The sequence below is a fragment of the Anolis carolinensis genome, chromosome 3, assembly GCF_035594765.1.
Source record: "Anolis carolinensis isolate JA03-04 chromosome 3, rAnoCar3.1.pri, whole genome shotgun sequence".
In the NCBI taxonomy this organism is placed as follows: domain Eukaryota; kingdom Metazoa; phylum Chordata; class Lepidosauria; order Squamata; family Dactyloidae; genus Anolis; species Anolis carolinensis.
In genome coordinates, this window is record NC_085843.1 from 238,206,585 (window position 1) to 238,231,269 (window position 24,685).

Here is a 24,685-nt window from a genome sequence, read left to right on the forward strand (position 1 = left end):
CATGGCCATACAGCCCAGAAAACTCACAGCAACCCTATGTAGTCATTTCCATGTTCTACTAGAATCTTTCAGCACTAAATGCAGCTTACAGAGCAATGGCTATTCAGAGCTGTAGCTCTTTCTGCTTCAAAGTTAATGTATGTAAAAGAGCAATATGGAACTGATCGATGGCACTTACTACATTCTTTAGCATGTTTTCCATTTTGTGAAGTTTTATTTTAATAGCAATTGAAACTAATAATTTTAAAAAACTTTATTTTTTATCCCACCCTATCTCCCTAAAAAAAATTGGCAAACAATCAATGCCGACAAAACTTATTTAGATAGTGGACATCAGAAATAGTTCATTTCCCTTTGACATTGATTTTTAGTTTTTGAACATTTTCAAAGAGAAATAACTTTCTGGTTGCAAAAGATCAAACAACTAATGATTAACTCCACTAGTGTGATCACTGATCTCCCAAGGTCTCAGAAGAGAATATGGGAAATTTTGATAGCGGCCCCCTGTCCCAAGTTGTATTAGTGTTCAGGTTAAAACCAGACCCACAGCCACCTGTCCTGGAGTTGTTTTTTATGCTGTATTGCTTGTTATAAAAGTGCACCAGAAGGCAAAAGGAAACTCATTTAGAGAGACAAGGAGGCAGTGGCAACCAGAGGTTTTGATTCTTGTCACCAGCGCAACATGTCTAGGAAAAGCAGTGCACCTCAAGCAGGTAAGTGAGGGACCACCGAAACAACAGAGATTAGTATAATCTGATTGAGAAGCTCTGGTGGAAACTTCCATTTGAATGATGTCAGAAATATCAGGATAATGGAAGGATTACCATTTCAGGTGATATTTGGTGTGATATTGTTGTATTGTAGACCAGCGGTCCTCAAATGTTTAAGGAGAGTGCCAGTTCATGGTCACTAAGACTGTTGGGGGGCTGGACTATAGTTTTTTTTGGGGGGGGGATGAAAGATTTCCTATGTACACTGCACATATCTTATTTGTAGTGCAAAAATATATGAAAGAACATTGCAATATTTAAAATGAAGAACCATTTTCATGAACAAACTTAACAGTATTTCAATGGGAAGTGTGGACCTGCTTTTGGCTGAAGAAATAATACAACAACAACAACAACTACTACTACTACTACTTTATTTTTATACCCTGCCACCATCTCCCAATTGGGACTCGGGGCGGCTTACACATGGGGCAAGTGCCCATAGATACAAATACAAATATCCATCAAAAACAAAACATAGATAAGAATGAAAACAATAGAAGTAACAAAATGGTTAAAAACACAATTTCAATAAACATAAGAATACCAGAGAGACAAGTTAATTAGGATTGTTGTTATTGTGTGCCTTCAAGTCACTTCAGACTTAGGGTGACTCTAAATCTAACGTTTGTCACCAGTGCCATTGTCTTCACTCTCTTTTAGCCTTTCCAGTATTCTGAAATGCTGGAGGCTGTTGTTTACTTTGATAACCATCTATCCGTTTTCTTTTTAATTAATAAGAAACAGAGATCTCATAAATCCGAAACCTCATGATTAAGAAAAAGAGGTTTTAGTTAACCCTAGGTCCTTCCATATTATTATAACTGAAGGAATATTAGGGAAATAATTCAAGTTCTTCTACTCAAATTACACTTAAATCTGAGGGCATAAATTAAAGTGCATGACATAGAAGTTATGGGTATGTAAGAAAAAGACTGAAATCATGAAAAATATTGGTTGTTTTGTTAACTGAATTCGACCTTTAATTAAGGGCCAGCCAAACTGGATGTGGGCTCAGAAGTTATGTATGTAAGAAGCAACCAGGTGGTGCTGGATAACACCATTGGCCCAGCAGAGATCGTCATCTCCGATGGCAAGATCGTTGACGTTCTGCCGAAAAGAAACTGGGCCAGACCCAGTGGAGAAAAGGTATCACTCCATTTCACATGTTATTTATTTGTGATTTCTTTCACAGCTGTGCATAGTTTTCCTTTAGTAAAGGTAAAAGTTTCTCCTTGACAGTAAATCTAGTTGAGTCCGACTCTGGGGAGTGGTGCTCATCTCCATTTCTAAGCCAAAGAGCTGGCGTTGTCAATAGACACCTCCCAGGTCATGTGGGTGGCATGTCTGCATAGAGCACCATTACCTTCCCGCTGAAGTGGTACCTATTGATCTACTCTACTGCTAGGTTGGCAAAAGTTAGGGCGAACAATGGGAGCTCACCCCATCCCACAGATTTGAACTGCGAAAGTTCTGCAACTTAGCAGTTTAATCCGCTGCACCACAGCAGCCATTCAATTTCCAGGATGGTTTAAAAATGAAAAAAACAACAACCCTAAAACAAAATCATATTCCAACACAACAAATGTTAAAAACAGCTACAGATCCAACATTCTTTTTTAGTCTGATAGAATAAAAATAGTTTGAACCAGAGACTGAAAAGGCATAAGGGTGAGTGCAAGCTGAGAGGCCCTGAAGAAAAAATTATTACACTTATATATCTAGAGAGAATCTCATTAAAGAATTCAAATAGAGAATCTCTCACATCGTTGCTGTATAACAAATGTTGAATTATGTTTATTGTAGGGAATAAAAGCCATCCAACATGGGTGCCATTTGCAGAGTTTGAAAAAGTAATTCTAAAAAGTAATTTCTTCTCATTTTTCATTGCAATAGTTAAAAAGTGATTCTTTGTCATTGCAATGTTAGGAAAGAAACACTAGTGTTGCTCAGCACATTTTGTTCCTTTTTTTATGGGCCAGACTTAAAATTTGTAAGACAACTAGCTGTGCTCGGCCACGCGTTGCTGTGGCAAAGTGGTGGTGGTACTGGTTAAAAATTGTTGTGTAATTTTTATTTGACGTTATTTGCAATTTTTTATTAATTTTATTGTAAGTTATATTTTTATTTATTATATTTTATTATTTTCTTGTATTATTTTTAGTTATTTTCTGTTATTATAGTATTTTATTGTATTAATTTTTAGTGTTTTTTATTATTTTTTATTGGGTTGCTAGGAGACCAAGTTGGAGGAGCTTAGCCTTCTAACGGACAGCAAATGGATAAAAGCAATTATTCCTCTCTCTCTAATTAGGACTTTATTTTTCTTTTCTTTTTGTTGTATCAACCTAGAGGCGTGGATGATGGGTTGTGTTGTCAAATTTCGAGGTTGGGGGGCCTGTAGTTTTGTTGTTTTGTGGGTCGCCGTGATGCCATCATTCTTTTATATATATAGATGGAATAAAACTTTAAAGTGGTCAAGATGTTTCTAAAAATGCCCTCTAAAGAAACTATTTATAAAGTAACTAGAATCTGTTACTTGATACGCTAACACAAAAGCTTAATCTCATTGTCTACAATTATGTAGCCTTGGGTCTATGGCAAGAGAATAGTAAAATCTAAAACGTGAGCACAAAATACTGTATAATTACATAATTTTATCGCAACAAACAGTAAATGATTAGTTGACCTTTGAAGGTCGAAAGAAAGTTGCATTGTATTATATTTACAGCAACTCATTTTAATTACTTGAAGACTTCTAGAAGATCTGAGCACATAAAAATGGTCCAAAATTAACACTAAAATGCATACATGATGGCTTTTGGAGATACATAATTCCATAGATGGGATGATTTGAATGATGATCAATCACAATACCTACTCTGGCGATTTGGGAGTGTGAAGCAGGCTTCTTTCCTCCTAGCTATGCAAAAATACATGAATGATACTTGTAGCCATTTTTATTGGAAGAGGAGTTGTGCTTGACTGTTGTGCCACTGAAAGGAAAGTATTGCAAAAGGAGGTACTGAATACCTCTTTGTATGCTATATAATAAAATACTTAGGCTGGCGTAACCTCTGGTTACACTGGTGTAAATCACCAAGGGTATTCTCACATTAAGACTGAGAAGGCTGCCTCTCCTCGTTTTGCCCATTTAATTTCAGATCCAGGGAAAGGTTGTGATGATAAAGTATTGATTCAGGATGTGATAGAGATGGCACGCTTTCAGATAATGAGGTCCCAAGTCTATTCTGAAAGAGAACCAGAGCATTGAATATTTGGAGAGCTTGTGTGAAGCAGGTTATAGAAGGGAGCAATCCCAACACCAAACATTACATCCCTGGAGGCTAATTCTCCACTCAGTTACACATGTTTTACACTGCTATGGCTCTATTGACTTTACTGTAACTGAGCAGAGAACAAAGCCCCAAAGCCATAAGGTAAGTGAGGAGCTGTGAATAAAATCCACAGCTAATGCATTGGGTCTGGAGCACAATCATATGTTTTCTCTTTTCTTTTTTTAGCCCCTTCCGTTGAGGGTTGAACTTTTAGTTACCTGGCCACTGACCCTTTATCAGTGTTTGCTGCTGATCCACACTATTATTCATATTTCTTGGCTAATAATTGACACTCCCACACACTCCATTGGTGAATTATTCATGATCAGCCCATGTGTAGAGCTCATGAGACAGGTTTGGGTAGAAAAGCTGCTGGTTTTCTTTCTTATAAAAATAATATGTCCATGTGAGTAATCAGAATGATATATGAGTAAAATTAACAAGATAGGAATATAGGAAAGTTGAAGCCCTGTCTTGTCTAATTAACTTTTCCAAGTTAGATGCCCACATGAAGCCCATAGATAGAACATAGGACAATAGCCAGTTACATGTACTTAGGGTATAAGAATTGGGTGCATATACATTAAAGAATTAATGCAAGTTAACACAATTTTCACTGCCATGGCTCAGTGCTATAAAAGCTTGGGAATTGCAATCGTTTTTAAAAATCTTTAGCTTTCTCTCCCAAAGAGTGCTAATGCTTCACCAAACTGCAACTCCCAGGATTCCATAGCATTGAGACTTGGCAGTTAAAGTGTTGTCAAACTGCACTATTTCTACAGTGTAGATGCATCTCAGAACTTGGGAGATAAGAGGTTCTAATGAGCACAATAGAATTCACTGGGTGACCTTGAGGCAATTCTGCCCTTTTTTCTCAACCTAACTCTCACAGAGCAATCGTAAAGGTCAATGGGAAGGATAAGACCTATGCATGGAACACTGAGCTTATTGGAGGAAAGAGAATAATAAATAGGAAATATAATAATAAATAGCCCTCTCCTATTGTTCTTCTGTGGCAACCATTCTGACTGATTTATTTATTTCATTTATATACCACTTTTCTCACACCTAGGGGGACTCAAAGTGGTTTACAACATAATACGTTTTAGGACTTTATAGACTAAAGCCAGCACTTTGAATTGTGCTTGGTAGCAGACTGGCAAACTTAGATTCTGGATAAAGCTATCATGACTTAAATCTACTGACAACTGTATCTTCCATGAATATTTTGAATTCCCTTTCAAAAATATTGCAAGACCCATTTCCACAAGATCTATTGCTAGATATTGTGGAAATGAATTGCACAGTTGACCTGTTTTTCACTAAAATAGTAGTTTACATGTGTTCCTCCACTGTGTACTGACAAATTAGACATATAGCAATTAATTCAAATTAGACCTGTAGTGATGTAATTCATCACAAATTTTCCGAGAAAAAATGGTTTCAAACCAGTATTGGCTAAATCCCATTAGTCCCAGCTAGACCCATTGAATCAACTGGATTTACCTATCTATTGTCTCACCATTCAATATATGGCTCAATGAATTTACTCTAGTTAGGAATAAATACAAGATTCCAAACAGGATTGCTAACAAATAGTTTTTCTATGTATATGCACATTTTACACAGCAAAGGGCTCTTCTCTGGACCTCCTTTCTTTTATTGAGCTGAAGATCTTGGCATCTGTACCTTTTTATTTATAACTTTTTATTTATAACATCATTGCTATCTTGTCTTTTTTCCTTAGATAAGTTGCAAAAATAGCTTATTGTACATTAAGCTCCTATAATATAAACATCACTAAAATGTTTAAACCGAGGGATATCAGCTAAGAATGCAAGACAAGCCAAAAATATAAACCAAATAATTTTAAAGTAATCAGTGTTGGGAGCCAAGGATGTGTTGGATTTCACCCTGTGACTAATGTATAATTAATACAGTTTCATACCACTTTGACTGCCATAGCTCAGTGCTACAGAATCACAGGAGTTGTAGTTTTATATGGTGTTTATTCTTCTCTGCCAAACAGTGCTGGTACCTCACCTAACTACGTTTCTCATGTCTATAGAATTGAGCCATGGCAGTTAAAGTGGTGTCAAACTGCATTAATTTATGTACGTATTAATCATTCATACATATCATTCATGTTGTGGGAGATTCTGCTTTTACAATTTCCAAGAAATTGTACCTCTCTGATATTAGCTGGAACAGCCAGTTCTCTATCTGACACTAATGTATTACTGATGAATTACATTATCATGGATCTTCCAATATTTTACAGATGACGTTTCATTTCCTTCCCAACAAATTTCTCATTACAGAGCTGTGCTATGGCATTGCTAGCCTGGTGACTCAGTATCCCTGGTGTAAAACTACTGTTGCACATTCAGGAGCCTTGGGCCATCCAGCCATAGAAATTGAACCCTGGGTTTGTACTGTCAAAATCCTAGCTGGATTTTTAAGTCTTTGTGGGGAATTTGTTCACATCATCTGTGATGCCCCTAGAGTGCTTTCATATTACCAGCCCACTAATTAATTGTGAAGCTGCCATCAATTAATCACAGCTGCTATACTACTTTGAAGACATTAATTATACCAAAACTAGCATGTACATCCCACTTCTAAACTGTATATATACATTAGTCCAGTAGTCCTTAGAATAATCCTGCAATTTGGTCATTCCCCATGTAAATTGGTTAGATGGTCAGTGTCAAAGACAGAACGCCACCAAATAGAGTACAACACAGTTTATTAAAGTTACAGAACTAAAAAATGCCCGTAGGAAACAAAGGACTAGGCAAACACTTGTCTTTAGTGTGAAAAGTAACAGAAACTGCTCCGTTTGAATTAAAACGGTTCGAAAGGATAAACCGGATTAAACAGGAGTTTAATCTGGATTAAATCAAAAGTGCTTACTTCAGCCTGGCAATTTAAACAAACAAAAGTTGGTAAACAGAGGTCAAAATGAACACAAAAGCTGGCAGCAGATTCCTCTCTGCTACTCAAAAGCTACAGATGAATCACTCAGGCTGTTTACTCCTCCGTGCAACGAGCGAAATCCGGGTCCAGGCACATCAATCAGGGTAACGGCGGTCAGCAGGGTCCCAATCCGGTCCAAGGTCGAAAGCCAAGTGCAGACGTCTAAAGTTCCACAAGTTCCACCGATAGCCACAGAAGGGATAGTCCGAGGTCGTAGTCAGTCAGTCAGTCCAGCGTCAATCCAGAGTAGGTAATTAATGTCCATCAAAAAGACGACGGAGGTCCAAGCTATCAAGATTAAACACAAGTTGCACAGAAAAACCCCACACAGTTCCTCCCGCCGTCTATGCCCAGTGTCCTTGGTAACTTACGTATCCAGCAACGAATCACACCCGTCTTCAGGAAGTTCCCCAACAAGAGCCCAAGCGTTCGTCCAGATTACCTTGCCCAACGCAATTAGCCATTGATCCTAAACCCCATTTTATCCCAGTTCATAACTCCTCATCGCTGTCAGCTGCTATCCTAATTCCAGGTGCCTCATCATCATCCTCATCAGAGCTAAAACACCTTTGACTATGCCCCACAGCATCCCCAGCTGTGGATCCCGCTCCATCCCTCCAGCCCGTCCATGGGTCTGATCCTGCAACCCGCCAATCGCCTCCCATGCTATCATTGCCGGTGACACCCAAATCCTCCCTCACACGAGTCCACTCCATGTCATCCTCCTCTGAGCTAACCATCTCTTCCTCCATTCCCTCGGTAAAACCCTCAAATGAGTCTTCATCTGTTGGTTCTGCAAATAAGTCCCGGAGCCGTTTCCTTTCACGCTCCTCAAAAGAGTCTGACTCTCGAGGAGTCTTACGACCCCGTCTCCTAGTACCGGAGCCAGAAGGCTCAACCATAACAGTCAGAGAACCTGGGTTTGCTAACAGCCTCTTTGTAGTTCTTCTATCTAGAGCAGTGATTCCCAACCTGTGGGTCATCAGGTTTTTGGCCTACAACTCCTAGAAATCCCAGCCAGTTTACCAGTTTTTAGGATTTCTGGGAGTTGAAGGCCAAAACATCTAGGAACCCACAGGTTGAGAACCACTGATCTAGAGCGAATATAGACAGCCTAATTTAGTTTTCTGTCACACTAGGTTTTTGTTTGTTTGTTTGTTTGTATGACAATTTAATTTATTTTTGTAGTGTCTGGGCAGTAGCTGGAAATGGAATGGCCCAGCTACCTCAAAATCTCAAAAATGTATTATGGAAAATAACTTGTAAGAACATGAAAAATCAAGGTTGAATCTATAAACAAAACTGCATTATATAGCAGTATAGATCCAGTCATAGATCTTCAACCTCCTAGACCAGTGATTCCCAACCTTTGGTCTTCCAAATGTTTTAGACTTCAGCTCCCACAATTCCTAACAATTGATAAGCTGCTAGGATTTCTGGGAGTTGAAGTCCAAAACAACTGGAGGACCAAAGGTGGGGAACCACTGTCCTAGGGCAAATATTAAGAAAAACAAATTATCTCCCTTTAGAAGAAATAAGAGAGACGTCATACAATTTGAAGCTTTGTAGAACCCATCTACCCAAATAAAACCTAGAAGTTGATGGAGAAGGCACATAGTCTCTTTGATGATATAATCAGGTCCTAAAACAAAGATGTTGTCTTAACACAAAGATGTTTTAAATATATGTTTGAATGAAGTTATAGTGAAAGGATCCTAGAAAAAACATGGGAATAAGGGCAATTAATTTTTATTTAGATATTTCAAAATAATAATACTAAAACAGAACTACAGCAGCAAATACTTCAGCCTCCTATTATGTCTAGAGAAGGCTCTAAGAACTGAAGTGTTATGAAGAAAATGGGATTAAAACATCTAAATACCGATGTTATTGCATCTCACCCAATTCCAATTCCCAGAATTCTTTGGGCATAGTTGTGATATATAGTAGGCTTGTGCAATTCAGCTGGAGAGCGATCCATTTTTGGTATCTGAATTTTGTTGGATACCCAGATCTGTTTTCTGGAGCCTCCTGAAAAATGTCTGATAGAAGAATCTGTTTTTGGCTAGGCAGCCAAAAGATCCAGGAAGATCCGGCCAATTGGTGGCAGTGGGGAACTTACAAGGTTTCCCTTTCTGTTCCTGGGACCCTTTCCTGTCTTCCTTTCAAGGGAGCCTAAGTTTGAGGAATCGGGATAAGGAAGCATGTGCCAGGTACTTGAATAGAAGGGAAGAAAGTAGCCACACGGGCTGTTTTAGGCAAAAAAAGACATGGCGGGTGAGCCCTTGCCATTACGGCTGGCTGAAGAAGCTGAACAGGCCAAAGGAAACTGACCAAACTGAATCAATGCACAAGCCTAATGTATAGTGGTAAGACAACAATATAAAGGTTAAGTGTAAATATGGTATTATTTGTTTCTTCATTACTTTCTCTTATTTTAGACAAACACATTAGATTGGCTTTGAGGTTTTGATTGTATGCATTAATAAAAATGGGACAATGTGACCATCCAAAGGGAATGCACAATTGACTGGAGATTTAAAGAGGCAGACAAATTAAGCAGGAATGACATAAAATGCAGCTGAGCCTCTGAAAGTCAATGAATTTCCAGAAGACCGGGAGGAAAAGACAAACAGCTGCTGTGTTGAATTCATCCACTCATACAAAAGGATCATTTACTGGAATCCATTCTTCCACATTCCCACTTTGCAATTGCAGGCTGCCTATTGAAATTCGGATGTTGCAAAAAACATGTCCCATGTTCAATGAATGTATACTCAAACTGGGTTCCTCATGGCAAACCCAGGCATAGGAACAGAATGAGTACCCCACGCTACAGTGAAAAGGGCCATAACAAAAAGGAGGAATGATTACCCTGCTAGTCTTAGTATGCACATAAACCCAGGGGTATGGCTGAGATTTCATGTCACAGCATGTCTTCTGTCTTGTGTAAGACAGCAACAATAGTTGTAAGATTTCCTTTCTAGCACATGTAAGGCAGTGTTGTTGAATAAAAAATGTTAAACTATTTGCAAAAAAGAGCTACATTTTGGAAAAGATTGTCCAACACATTGGTAATAGAGCAAATATTTTGTTGGATGAGCTTCCTGTTACTCTTCCTGTGATTTCAAACATACTTAGACAGAATGGGCAAAAAAAAATCTAGCAGTGCTAACTCTGAATAGCAGTGCTAATGTTAGAATGGTATAAATAATTTTATGTGGGTTGTGGTATAGTGTCATGGAAAGCCTATTTAGATAGTACTATGTATCATATTTCACTGACTTTGATTGTCTCAGGATATAGACTTTTGCTGTTTTCTTTACATAAAATCAACACATTTGCACAACTTTCATTCTGACACCAATTTGTGGTTTTTAAAAAGTTTGCAAAATAGAGTTGGAAGAGACTACCAGATCATTAACCCAATCCCACTTTCCCATTCAGGAATACACAGGATCTTCCAGACAGGCCCTATATCCCAGTATCTGATGCTGAGTTTTCTGTTTATCCTAGATTATCTGGTAGTGCGGACTCATATAATCCAGTTTAAAGCAGAAAACCTGTTTTCTACCTGTCTGGAAGGGCCCACAGTTAAAGCACTCCTGGCAGATTAGGTCTATTCAAAGACCTCCAGAGTAGGAGACTCCACTGCACTTCATGGTGGAGTCTTTTAAACCCTCTTCAATCTTTCCATATCACCCTAAAGAAGCTCCTTTATTAAACTCTTGCACAGGCATGGGCAAACTTTGGCCCTCTAGGTGTTTTAGACTTGAACTCCCACAATTCCTAACAGCTGTTAGGAATTGTGTGAGTAGAAGTCCAAAACACCTGGAGCGTCCAAGTTTGCCCATGCCTGCCCTAGCATTTTAAGGAAAGCCTGCACAAGATACAAACATTTAGAGGAACTGTACCTTTTAAGCCAACTGTAGTGACCTGTTAAGCCTCATTGGCCCTTTTGCTTACAGATACTCGATATTGGAGACCTTGTGGTCATGCCTGGAATAGTCGACCCACACGTACACATCTGTGAGCCTGGACACCCATCCTGTGAAGGATTCGCATCTGTGACTAAGGCTGCAGCTGCAGGAGGCATCACCACCATCGTTGACATGCCACGGTATGGGACCTGGGGATTGGTGGGAGGGGACCAAGATGTTCCTGTTTTAATCCAGATTGCACAAGGAGCTTCCTCAGGGCAATCTTATGATTTAAAAACACAATGAAAAGGGCAGTAGAGACCCAATGTGGCGAGACAGCTAGTGTGGAGTAGTCCAACACTCAAAGTTGGACTACAACTCCCAAGTACCAGGCCACTCCAGGTGCCAGGTTTGAATCCCTGCTCAGTCATGAAAACTTCATAGATGACTTTGAGCAAGTCACACATCCTCAACTTCAGAGGAAGGCAACCCCAACCCACTATGAACAAATATTGCTCCTCCCAAAAAAACCCATGAAAGTGACTGTAAACTGGAAATTATTTGAAGGCACCCAACAACAATAAGGACAATAGGCACGCAGACACACTCACCATTTCTCTTACCCTCCTGACTACATGTATCTGAGGCAATTCCAGTGACCCACAGGAAGAACATTCTGAGGAGGGCAGCAGGAGGGCAGAAGGCAACAGGGAATTGACCTGCATGAACTTCCCTCCTGCAATGAATTAAATCTCTGTCTTTGCTGCTTTCTGCATCACTACATGAACTTACACATGCTTTGCTCAGCCACATACTCTGCTCTAGCCAAGCTTGCAAGATACCTGGCATTAATAACTTAAGAGCATTCTGGTCAGAAGACTTCTCTTTTGGCAGCATTAGTGGCTTTTGTTGTGCATGAGTCCTAAAATGCCTAACATAGTCCTGCAGTGCCAGCTACTGGCCTTATTCAGATGGTGTAGGATGTGTCATCATACTATAACCAAAGATGTACCTGAACATTCAGTTTGCATACACTTGCTGTCTATGTGGTTTTATCCTTTTTCAGCCTTCCACCCAATTTCTACACATATATATCATTGTCAAAAATTAAATAGAAGAGATGCTAAGAACATTCTTAATGTTGTTTTAACAAACCTTATTTATGATTTGTTTGTTTATTTATTGAGCTGCGGTGGCACAATGGGTTAAACCCTTGTGCTGGTGGAACTGCTGACCTGAAGGTCGGCAGTTTGAATCCACAAGATGGGGTGAGCTCCCATCTGTCAGCCCCAGTTTCCCATGCAGGGATATGAGAGTAGCCTCCCACAGGATGGTAACATAGCCGGGCATCTCCTGGGCAACGTCTTTGTAGATGGCCAATTCTCTCACACCAGAAGTGACTTGCAGTATATTCTCAATTCACTTCTGACACAATTTTAAAAAATCGTTTGTTTTTATCCCACCTTTCTCCCAATACAGGCTCTCAAGGTGGCTAATAGCAGACATGACATTAAAATATGCATATACAAATTTAAAAACAGTTCAGTATTTTGTGTCATGGAACAATACATTAAACACATTTTAAATCCTAATCACAGTGCCAGCTGGTAGCCTCGGTATCGGTGGGGCAATTAATCCACTCCAGGTTTTAGGTAGCTTTAAAGTAACAGCCCAAAGTGCTGAATGGTGAAGGAGTACTCAGGTTCAGGACCTTGTACAAGTATTTTGTGAAAGTTAAAAAACATCATGGGTAATTTATTTATTTTGAAGTTTTTTATTGACAAGTGGAACCTGCAGCAAAATATTGCAAAGTAAACCGGTTTGGAGTTTAAGCCTGCCATGCCTATACATCATCCCACCCTAGTTCCTTTTCCAGGAGTTTTCTGTGCCCACTGAGAACATAAGAGTCCTCACTGGGCTGTTTTGGCTATTTTGGTCTTTTCCTATATGGTGGGTTCTCCTAAAGCGATTTTGCAAACATTGGAGTTTCTTAGGTTTACTGATACAATTTTTGTTTGCAGCTAGTATTGTTTTGGTTACATAGGTGTCTGCTCAAAATAATAAATATATATATACTTATATAATAGGATGCATTAGAATTTGTATGAAGCCCTCAGTAGCACAATGGGTTCTAGTGGTTCTCAACCTGGGATCCCCAGATGTTTTTGGCATTCAACTCCCAGAAATCCTAACAGCTGGTAAACTAGCTGGGATTTCTGGGAATTGTAGGCCAAAAAACATCTGGGGACCCCAGGTTGAGAACCACTGGATTAAACCCTTGTGCTGGCAGGACTGCTGAACTGAAGGTTGGGTTGCTGACCTAAAGGTTGCTGGTTCGAAGCCAACCCAGAGAAAGCGCAGATGAGTTCCCTCTGTCAGCTCCACAAGGATGGTGAAACATCAAACATCCAGGTGTCTCCTGGGCAACATCCTTACAGACAGCCAATTCTCTCACACCAGAAGTGACTTGCTGTTTCTCAAGTCACTCCTGACATGAAAAAAATGTGTCCCAAAACTGGGGGCCAGAGTGTGCTAGAAACAAGCCTGTAACAGCTTTGTTCCTTTCTAGGTAACTTCAACTGTTTTTTTATTTCCCAACCACTCAGGCACTGCTGTCCTCCAATCACAAGCTTGTCGGCCCTTGATTCTCAATTCCAGGCTGCCAAGGGACAGTGCCATATTGATGTTGCTTTTTGGGGTGCTATTGTTCCTGGAAATCAGGTCAGTATCCAGAAATGCAGCTACACCAGCTGACCCACGCCTTCTGTGGTTTGGAGAGATGTTGTAACAAGAGAAAAGGAATAGCTGAAAAAGAAAAGTGTCCCAGAACAATCAGTTCTTTACAAAATAATAATAGATTTTGTCTTGCTGTTGGTTGAGGAGGGGAGACCAGGAGTTTAGTTTTCAGGTTCCCAACCTGTGCCCTGCTGTGTTTTTCTGAATGTGCTGGCTTTGCAAGCAGTTATTTATTTATCATATCAAAAGCGAACTGAACATACTTGAGAACCACACATTTCAAAAAGTGGAACTTTGTCCTCCTCCTTTGAAGTGGAGTTGCTCAAATCCATAATTCCAAGCAGATATCAGTTTCATGGCATGCCCAAGTTCCTCTTCAAACAGTAACCCCTTTAATCTCAATATAGTCTATAGTTATAGAAATGTTTAGCTGGCCTTCCACAGAAACAAGGCTGTTAACTTTTGTGATTTACTAGTTCATGTTTGGTTTTGGTCTGATAGTAGCTGGATACTGATAACAACTGCATAGTAACAGAACATCGCACACACCTTGGTTTTCCTTCTTTTGTCACATCATTAGCATGTTTTTTGCTTGGGTATCATCAACTGATACTCCTTTGGAGGTTCTAAGTATGTTTCCTTATGCTGCTGTTATTAGACTGAGCTGCTGCCAATGCTGAAGGCTGGTGTTCCTGGGTTTCAATGTTTCCTGATGGCCACTGGCGCGGAAGATTTTTCTCACGTGAGCCTGCATGATTTACATGTGGCAATGAATGAACTGCAGGATACAAACTGTGTACTCCTGGTAAGAACTGAGGCACCTACTCATGCTTTCAAGTAAACTTGGTTTTAACTTGGTTTTTTTTTCCCTTGGTTTTTTATTTTTTATTCTTTGGTGCAGCATATCTCTAGGGTAACTCCCAATGAGGATTTAATTAAATAATGGTCCTGCCTAAGTCACAGAATTTTTCTGATGGAGGAGTATGTTCCTAAGGTTGTTGCCCCACACTATTTTTTTAAATCAAACTGCTGAAATATTGTTAAGCAGGAGAAAATGGAATAGCTGCCCAGTGTCTTTCAAAGGTAGCACTAGAAGCTGCCCATTTGGAAGCATTTGTAAATGTAAAGGTCAATATATGACAGGGTTTTCTCAGCAAGATTTGTTCAGAGCAGGTTTTCCAAGGTCACCCAGTGAGTTTCCACTAGTGTTGTGCATTTGTATGGAATTGCTGTTGGTTTTGTTTAGTTTCATTCATTTTGTCTCATTTTCGTATTTGTCCTCGTTTTCAAAAACAGGGTGCCTATACTAATAGAATTTTCATCTTGCTTACAAAAAATTAAACTTTTCGTGCCATTGGCAGCAATGGGAGGGCTTCCAAGGCTCACCCCCCTCCCCCGTTCAGATTTAGGGCTATAGGGGTGAAAATTGCCACACACAGAGGTTATATGGGCCCCTTTTAGCCCACCAACTTTTTAAATGTTTGGGTCTTCCCCCGATTTCTAGCAATTTTTTTTCCTTTTTATAAATGAAATCCCCTATAAAAGCATTTCCTTTTCCTCACACCTGGCCCGGCCTTCTTAACTTCTGCAGCAGCCGAAGGAGGGCCAGGGGAGCTGCCAGCCAGCCAAATGGGAAAGATGCTCCACACAAATACACAGCCTGTTGACTAGATTTCACTTCTTAATAAAAATATTACACCATCAAACAACAACTTCAAAAGCTTTTTGATGATTTTTTTTTGGGGGGGGGGGGGTAAGAAAACGTTCCGCAAAGGCAAAAGGCAAGCCAAGCCAAGCGGAGACACAGCAACAGTGACCCAGACCCAGCAGCAGCAGCAATGGCTGCTTTAGGGGCATTTCCCCCTTATATACCCTCCCTGCCCAGCCCACTTCAGTAATTCTTCGGCCTCCGATTGGCCAAGGATCACCTCCTCCCTGCCCCCTTCTCTGACGTATGAGGAAGTGATCGCAGGCATGGAGGCCACGTGGCTAGAAAATGAAAGCAAGCACGATGACTGTGCGGCTTTCATTTTCGTGTCGCCATATGTTTTGTACAAAAATCTCATAATATGTTTCATATAGACGAATGGTCAACACGAAACAAGTGCACGAAGGAAACAAATACCGCACACATCCCTAGTTTCCACAGCTGAACATGGATTCAAATCCTGGTCTGACACCCAAACCAGTGCACCATGTTGGATCTGTAATCTCTGATCTGATCTTCTGATAGGAGCTTCTAAAATGCATTAAACATTATCCTTGTTCTCTACTCAGTTCCATGCAGAACAGGAACCAAATCAGCCAGTGCCAGTCCTAGAAGGTATGTGTGTATATCTGTATGTTTGATGCTAATACTTAGACCAGTAACTTTCCTTTGGCTCTTTGAGATCTGTCTGCCAGGAGATATAACAAATTCCTCTGTCCCCTTTGTCAAATACTCCAAGTCATTTTTGTGTAATTGCAGTATATGTCTAAACTGAATTGCTTGCTCAGCTCAAATTTCAAGCTAAACAAACAAAATGATGGATAACAGAGGAGACACCATAAAGGGGTGGATAAAAGAGGATAGATAACAGAGGAGGTTGCATAAAGAGTGAAAGGAAGACAGTATTCACATCAGCACAGCTGCTTTTACAGTGCTTCTCTAAAGAGCTGGGATGAAAATAGTCAAAGGCACAAATGTTCATATATAACATTTAAAAGAAAGGCCAATGTCACCTCTTTCAGCATCTGGCCTAAAAGCTAATTCTTATTAAAAAAACTAATTCTTATATTATTTATGTTGTTAAATAATAGATTCCTATGGGGAGTGCACTCTACCTGTAGTCCTCCAGGTGTTTTGGACTTCAACTTCCATAAATCCCAGCCATCTTACCAGATGTTAGGAATTATGGGGGCTAAAGTCCAAAACCCCTGGAGGACCAAAGGTTGGGAACCACTGTTCTTGAACATTGGGAGCCTAAAGCCCATTTCCCCTCATGAATAGCTTTCCAGAGGTTACATGTCAATAGTAAGTACAGCCAAAGCCAGGAGAAGACAATGCCTCTTATAAGCATATCCGTCTCATTTACAACCATCCTTCTGAATAGAAACATATCACAACACAAATTCATCTATTCAAATTTGTTATTGTTTTGTGTGCTTTCAAGTTGTTTCCAACTTTGCCAACCCTAAGGCAAACCTATCACAGACATTTCTGGGCAAGATTTATTTGCCACCCAAAAATACACACAAAGTATTCTTTGCTCAGTACTAGCTAGTAACTACCCCTTCCACACCTGGCCCCTGACAATATGTAGTGTTGAGTGCAGATGGTCGTTGGTTACAAAGTTTCCAATCTACACCTAACTGTGGAGGAAATCAATATGCAGGCATAATAGGTTGGTAGAGCTAGAAGAAAGGACTTTGCAAAGTAATTCTGGTGACAAATCACTGATTTGATTGCAGGGCACTCAAGAGAAGCACTGAAGATGGTCAGTGTAGGATGAGGCCTATGGGGAATACATCAGGTTGGATGAAGTTGGTTGAAAATGTGTATCATTTTTCTTATGTCCATGTAGACACTGCAGAATACAGCACATTCTTGGACTCACGCCCTGATACCATGGAAGTGGAGGCCACTCTTACTATTGCTGAGCTCTGTCTACAATATCAGTAAGAAAATGGTTACCAGTTGCAGATGCATGAGAACAATCTGGGTTGAGAACCTGGTATGAAAGCTAAGGAGCTTCTCTAGTCCTAACTTGGCTCAAGTTTCTATCCACCTGGTAATATTTGGTGGTTTGGGGAAATTCCAGTTGGAGTGATTAGGAGATTTTCCCCAATGAAAATATCAGGGAAAACTAGTATATTAGTTTACACATGGGGACAGGGGGCATAATATGTCTGGAGAGAAAATAGAAAACAGTTATTATGTTCCAAAGGATGGTAGATATGACTTATAATAATATTTTTGGACAACCTTTGCATCAGTCTCAGAAATTGCAGATTAAAGCAATCAATAGATCTGAGGGAGAAATCAATGAAAGTTGAATAAGCTTGTGCTTTCCATCTTACAGAATACCATGCCACATCATTAATCTCTCCTCCGCTCAAGCTTTGCCCATCATCAAGGATGCTCGTGAGCAAGGAGCACCAATTACAGTAGAAACTACTCACCATTACCTCAGCTTGACATCAGAATGTATTCCTCCAGGTGGCACCTACTACAAATGCTGCCCTCCTATAAGAGAGAAAAGCAACCAGGTAATTGATCATGGAGTATGAGAAATATATGAAGCTGAAGTATGTTATGAAGTGGACGAGTGTAGTCCCTCCGGCTGAAAAAGCAAGTGAAACACCAATAGTATCCAAGTCTAATGTACACCTTTTTTGGCTGAATTACATTGCAAAAATGTAGATGCAAATTAGATTCAATTATGCATTTGAATAATGCATGTAAACGTGCTTTTGCTTACTCTTTGCTGGTGCAACCCTGAGGGACAAGGATACCTTGCAGCTGCTGCCATCACCTCCTCCTCCTCTCCCATCAGGTTGGTCACTCAGTGGTCACCCAGTTTCATCTCCTCATCTAGAAGCAGCAGATTGAAAACTCAGCATTATGGAAGGGCATGGCTTCCCCTTGCCTGTCAGTCAAGCAGAGTCAAGGAGGTGGAGACAGGTGAAGGGAGATGTAGTAGAGGAAAAGGCAATGGCAGCAGCCACCCAACTGGCCTCATTCACGAAGCCTTCAAAACCACTTCCTTGGTTTTGAAGACCTGGTGAATGAGGTCAGTTGGGAATCCTAAGGCGTGGCTCATTATATTCAACAGTAATTCATTTTCTGTAATGTGCACTTTCAAAATAGAGGTGCGCATTACATTCAGTGGCAGCTTATACTCGAGTAGATATGGTAATTTTATAAAGGAGATTTTGCTTACAGGTTCCTGAGTTTTGTTAAGGTATAGTTGATAATGTCTGCAAGAATGGGAAAAGCCAGAAAGAACCCAAGTAAAATAATTAAATTAACTATGTAATTGCAAGGATTTGTTTATATGTAGCAGTTATAGGTTGTTCTGGATGAAGGACATAACCATGGCTGTTTATGAATATGGTACTCAAAAATACATTGTATTGTCGAGTTATCACTGGAAGAAAACATGCCATCCAGTCCTTTCACTATTAATTGCCTACTAAAAGCACATTACTTTTTAATGCACTCAATTAAAAACAAGAACACAAGAAAAGCACCTAAAAATATGAGATCCTGACCCCATATCCTGTATGGTATGTTGAAGTGAAAATGCAATTTCTCAGTTTGGAAATTTCCTGTTGCTTCCAAACTGCGATAGGAGTATAAAATCCTGCTCACAGTGAGAGGAAGAATAGGATACACACACGGGATTGTTAACTCTCAGTAAATTCACTTTTTTTGTGATTCACAAGCAAGTTCACTCTTTTTGCAATTCTTGATTTCGCTGGGTTGTAAAAGTAAGCCTCATCTTCACATTGTCTCCCAACTAATATCAGCAAATCCCTTTATGGCTTCTTTTTTATTCAGATTTTTGGAGGGCATGGGGAAAGTTAATCTTTTCATTAGCCCATGTGTTCTTAATTGGGACTTCTGCTTTGATCCTTCTGCATGGCAGCCCTCTGAACCAAGTTGATGGATGTCACAAACTGTGGGCTCTCAAAATACCCTTGTTTGTTTTATTTTTCTTCCCTCCATTACATGTGGTGAAATGTTCTGTAAATAAGCCATAAGCTTCTCAGGTGCTATAAGCTGGCTGTATTTTTTTAGTTAGTTTGCTTTGTCTTACTCTGTTCCTCTGACAGTCCTGGAAATCTGCCCTTGGCATTTTATTTCTGATTTCTTAGGCATCTTTTTACTGATTGTGGTGTACTTTCAAAACAGAAAAACAGCAGTTTTGTCAAGTTTAGGATTCGTAACAATATACAGGCAGACTCTGCGTTCACAGGTTCAACCATCTACAGCTTGAAAATATCAAAACAAAACAAAAAATCCAAAAAGTAAATCTTGATTTTTCCTTTTTATATAAGTGGTGTTATTTTATTATGCCATTATAAATACAGTAGAGTCTCACTTATCCAACGTAAACGGGCCAGCAGAACGTTGGATAAGTGAATATGTTGGATAATAAGGAGAGATTAAGGAAAAACCTATTAAACATCAAATTAGGTTATGATTTTACAAATTAAACACCAGAACATCATGTTATACAACAAATTTGAGAGAAAAAGTAGTTCTATACACAGTAATGCTATGTAGTAATTACTGTATTTATGAATTTAGCACCAAAATATCACGATATAATGAAAACATTGACTACAAAAATGCGTTGGATAATCCAGAACGTTGGATAAGCGAGTGTTGGATAAGTGAGACTCTACTGTAATGGGACTTGAGAAGCCACAGATTATTATATCTATAGAGGTCAGTAGATACCAAATAGAGGAAATGGAGGTACATTGTGAAATGTAAATGCATCTTTTTGAAATGCAAAAACTTGTGAACATGTAAATGGAAATGTTCAGTAGAACAACAGTGAAGTATCAGATGAGCACCAGTATCAGTATTGGTAAATTGGTATATGTAATTCATATATTTTCTTTGATTTGATAATAGGAAGCAAATCTTTAAAAATCAGAAAAGGGCAACAGTGACTTACCTAAAATATAGTCCTATGATTATATAACAAATAGTATAACAAGTAAGGTAGAAAATCCCGGTTGTCTTGGCCACTCAACTGCATTGTGGGTGAGGTGATGCCACCAAGAAAGTAAGTGGCACAGATTGTAAACACGTCCTTGCATAAAGTGTAAATTGAATGCAAAAATACAATATTAGGGCAAGCGGGTGGAGAGTTAGAATTTCTTCATCAAAACACTGATGAGTCCTCAACTTTAGTTCAGTTTATTAGTCCTCATCAAGCATACAACAGCACAAAAGCATTGATTCAAGTAATCCATTCTTACTACTGGATTTAATGCAATGGGAAGATAAGAGTTGGATGATTCCAGTAGTCCAATCACATTTCATTTCAAGCTGATGAACATATATATTAAATAGCATTTAGAGATGAGCTGCAAGTTTGCAGTGTTCCTTGGGTAATTTCTAAATGATAAGGCAGAAATCCCCCAATACTGTTCTCTGGAACCATCCTCTCAGATAAAAACAGAATCGCTAAAGAGTGTTGCTCCATCTTCCCTATTCCTTAAAATTATTCAGAATAATTTGGCGACCAATTGATCTAGAAATGTCAATGTGGCCACATTTTAGTATCTAGAACAGTGGTTTTCAACCTGTGGGTCCCCAGAAGTTTTTGGCCTACAACTCCCAGAAATCCCAGCCAGTTTACCAGCTGTTAGGATTTCTGGGAGTTGAAGGCCAAAACATATGGGGACCCACAGGTTGAGAACCATTGATCTAGAATAGTGCTTCCCAAACTTATTTGGCCTACCACCCCCTTTCCAGAAAAAAATATTACTCAGTTCCCCCTGGAAATTAATTTTTAAAAAAAATTTAATAGCAATTAAACAGAAAGTTATATGCATTAATGTTTCTACCTTTTTCGTAAAATATAGTAAAGAAAGGTGTACATTAGAAACATTGAAGTTTGAAATTATGAAACTATTTTTTGAACTCAGAATAAAAAGGTAAAACAAGTTAAAACATTCAAATGCACCTGTGGCCATCACCGCCCCCCTGGATCGCTGCAGCGCACCCACTTTGGGAATCACTGATCTAGAACATCAAAGCTGTTTCTTCTTCATACTTACTCCTTTTTGCCTTGTAAAGACAATGAGGAGCTGCAATTGAGACGAGACAGTTGCGGAATCTCGTATCAGAACTCAAGAATATTAGTGTGAAGTAAGCCCAGTGAATTACTTCTGCTTTCAGAAACTTTCATTACTTAGTCCAGACTAACAAATAGTTCAGTTGTGTCATCTGAAGCATAAAGTATAAATACAATCCCTTACATACAATCCCTTCTCCCTCCCCCCCCCCCATGACTCCAGGAGCAGTTGTGGGCAGCCTTGCAAGTAGGACAAATAGATATGTCTGTCTCCGCTCATGTTCCTTGTTTCCGAGACTCGAAAGAACAGAACAACGGCGATTTCCTCAAGGCTCAAGCAGGGATTGCTTCATTACAACTTGGTAAGAAGTTTATGTGCACCATCATCGTCATCACTTTCTGTTTAACCTCTTCAATTAAAAACCTATCGTGGAAACAAACTTTTTTGATCTGTTTTTTTCCAGGATGTGGGAGATCAGCCTTGCTGAAGCTTGCCATACATTTTATGGCCAGTTTCAGTTGGTAAAACCACTTCCCCATTCTTACAGACCTTTCCCAGGTCTGTGCCAAGTGATTATCTGTGATAATGTGTCATGAATAGTCAGGCTTTGACAGTATCTTCCTTTTCTAATTGCAACTGCAAATCACATAGGCCTCCCTCTCTTCTGGACCTCTGCAAAATGCAGAGGATTCTCGTTCCATAATTTGGTGCAAGTGTTGTGCAAGAATCCTGCCATTCTGAGCAAACTGGAGGATCGCAAAGGTTCACTTAGACCAGGGATGGATGCAGACCTGGTGATCTGGGATCCTGAAAAGGAGTTTGAGGTAATGATAAATATTGTTTGGTTTGATTGAGATTCATCTTTGGGGTCTAACACAGAATAAGAGCATGATATACAGTAGTTAAGCAAAACAAATGGTCAGAAGGAACAAACAATTATTTACTATAGAAATCAAGGAAGTTATATTATGCCAGAGGGAAAATTAAAGATTTATGGTAGACTAGCTGTACCCGGCCACGCGTTGCTGTGGCGAAGTATGGTGGTATGGGAAAGAAAGTATTGAGGAATTGGTGGTAGTTAAGGTAAAGGATAAATGTTTTCCCCTGACATTAAGTCCAGTTGTGTCTGACTCTGGGGGTTGGTGCTCATCTCCATTTCTAAGCTGAAGAGCCGGCGTTGTCCGTAGACACCTCCAAGGTCATGTGGCCACTGGCAGACTGCATGGAGCGCAGTTACCTTCCTGCCAGATATTATATTATCTGGCCCTGATTGTTTCCCCTGTTTTCAGAGTGTTGCTCTTTATTTACTGTCCTGGTTTTAGAAATTAGATTATTCTGTATTATTATACCACAGTAATTACTACATATTATATTTATAATCTTATATTATCTGCTTAGAACGGGATTATGTGAGGCCCCTTCGACAAAGCTGTTTAAAATCCATACTGAACTGGAGTATATGGCAGTGTGGACTCAAGATAATCCAGTTCAAAGCAGATAATATAAGATTATAAATGGGTTATATAGCTGTGTGGAAGGGCCTTGAATCTACACTGCCATATAATCCAGTTAAAATCTGATAATCTGTATTCTATAGGCAGTGTGGAAGAGGCCTAAGTGAGGCCTAACTCTGCCTGTCCCCTGGACTGCGTGGGTTGCTAGGAGACCAAGTGGGCGGAGCTTAGAATCATAGAATCATAGAATAGTAGAGTTGGAAGAGACCACATGGGCCATCTAGTCCAACCCCCTGCTAAGAAGCAGGAAATCGCATTCAAAGCACCCCCGACAGATGGCCATCCAGCCTCTGCTTAAAAGCCTCCAAGGAAGGAGCCTCCACCACGGCCCCGGGGAGAGAGTTCCACTGTCGAACAGCTCTCACAGTGAGGAAGTTCTTCCTGATGTTCAGGTGGAATCTCCTTTCCTGTAGTTTGAAGCCATTGTTCCGTGTCCTAGTCTGCAGGGCAGCAGAAAACAAGCTTGCTCCCTCTTCCCTATGACTTCCCTTCATGTATTTGTACATGGCTATCATGTCTCCTCTCAGCCTTCTCTTCTGTAGGCTAAACATGCCCAGCTCTTTAAGCCGCTCCTCATAGGGCTTGTTCTCCAGACCCTTAATCATTTTAGTCGCCCTCCTCTGGACGCTTTCCAGCTTGTCAACATCTCCCTTCAACTGTGGTGCCCAAAATTGGACACAGTATTCCAGGTGTGGTCTGACCAAGGCAGAATAGAGGGGGAGCATAACTTCCCTGGATCTAGACGCTATTCCCCTATTGATGCAGGCCAGAATCCCATTGGCTTTTTTAGCAGCCGCATCACATTGTTGGCTCATGTTTAACTTGTTGTCCACGAGGACTCCAAGGTCTTTTTCGCACACACTGCTGTCAAGCCAGGCGTCCCCCATTCTGTATCTTTGATTTCCATTTTTTCTGCCGAAGTGAAGTATCTTGCATTTGTCCCTGTTGAACTTCATTTTGTTAGTTTTGGCCCATCTCTCTAGTCTGTCAAGATCGTTTTGAATTCTGCTCCTGTCTTCTGGAGTGTTAGCTATCCCTCCCAGTTTTGTGTCGTCTGCAAACTTGATGATCGTGCCTTCTAACCCTTCGTCTAAGTCGTTAATAAAGATGTTGAACAGAACCGGGCCCAGGACGGAGCCCTGCGGCACTCCACTTGTCACTTCTTTCCATGATGAAGACGACGCATTGGTGAGCACCCTTTGGGTTCATTCGCTTAGCCAATTACAGATCCACCTAACCGTAGTTTTGTCTAGCCCACATTTTACTAGTTTGTTTGCCAGAAGGTCGTGGGGGACTTTGTCGAAGGCCTTACTGAAATCCAGGTACGCTACATCCACAGCATTCCCTGTATCGACCCAACTCGTAACTCTATCGAAAAAAGAGATCAAATTAGTCTGGCATGACTTGTTTTTGGTAAATCCGTGTTGACTATTAGCAATGACCGCATTTGTTTCTAAGTGTTCGCAGACCACTTCCTTAATGATCTTTTCCAGAATTTTGCCTGGTATGGATGTGAGGCTGACCGGACAGTAATTGTTTGGGTCGTTCTTTTTTCCCTTCTTGAAGATAGGGACCACATTCGCCCTCCTCCAATCTGCTGGGACTTCTCCCGTTCTCCAAGAACTCTC

General features: G+C 40.0%; 1 protein-coding gene across 1 annotated transcript in view; it reads left to right on the forward strand.

Annotated features, from left to right (window-relative positions):
• Positions 1 to 471: 471 nt before the first annotated feature.
• Positions 472 to 24,685, forward strand: part of LOC100559647 (allantoinase, mitochondrial) — a 29,515-nt gene continuing 5,301 nt past the window's right edge. The window contains exons 1-10 of the mRNA XM_008106529.2: positions 472 to 713; positions 1,762 to 1,919; positions 11,056 to 11,207; positions 13,614 to 13,728; positions 14,402 to 14,548; positions 16,021 to 16,066; positions 17,307 to 17,400; positions 17,805 to 17,991; positions 21,766 to 21,904; positions 22,195 to 22,367. Of these exons, the coding sequence (XP_008104736.2) occupies positions 683 to 713; positions 1,762 to 1,919; positions 11,056 to 11,207; positions 13,614 to 13,728; positions 14,402 to 14,548; positions 16,021 to 16,066; positions 17,307 to 17,400; positions 17,805 to 17,991; positions 21,766 to 21,904; positions 22,195 to 22,367 (1,242 nt within the window). The 5' untranslated portion in view covers positions 472 to 682. The remainder of the gene's footprint in view (positions 714 to 1,761; positions 1,920 to 11,055; positions 11,208 to 13,613; positions 13,729 to 14,401; positions 14,549 to 16,020; positions 16,067 to 17,306; positions 17,401 to 17,804; positions 17,992 to 21,765; positions 21,905 to 22,194; positions 22,368 to 24,685) is intronic.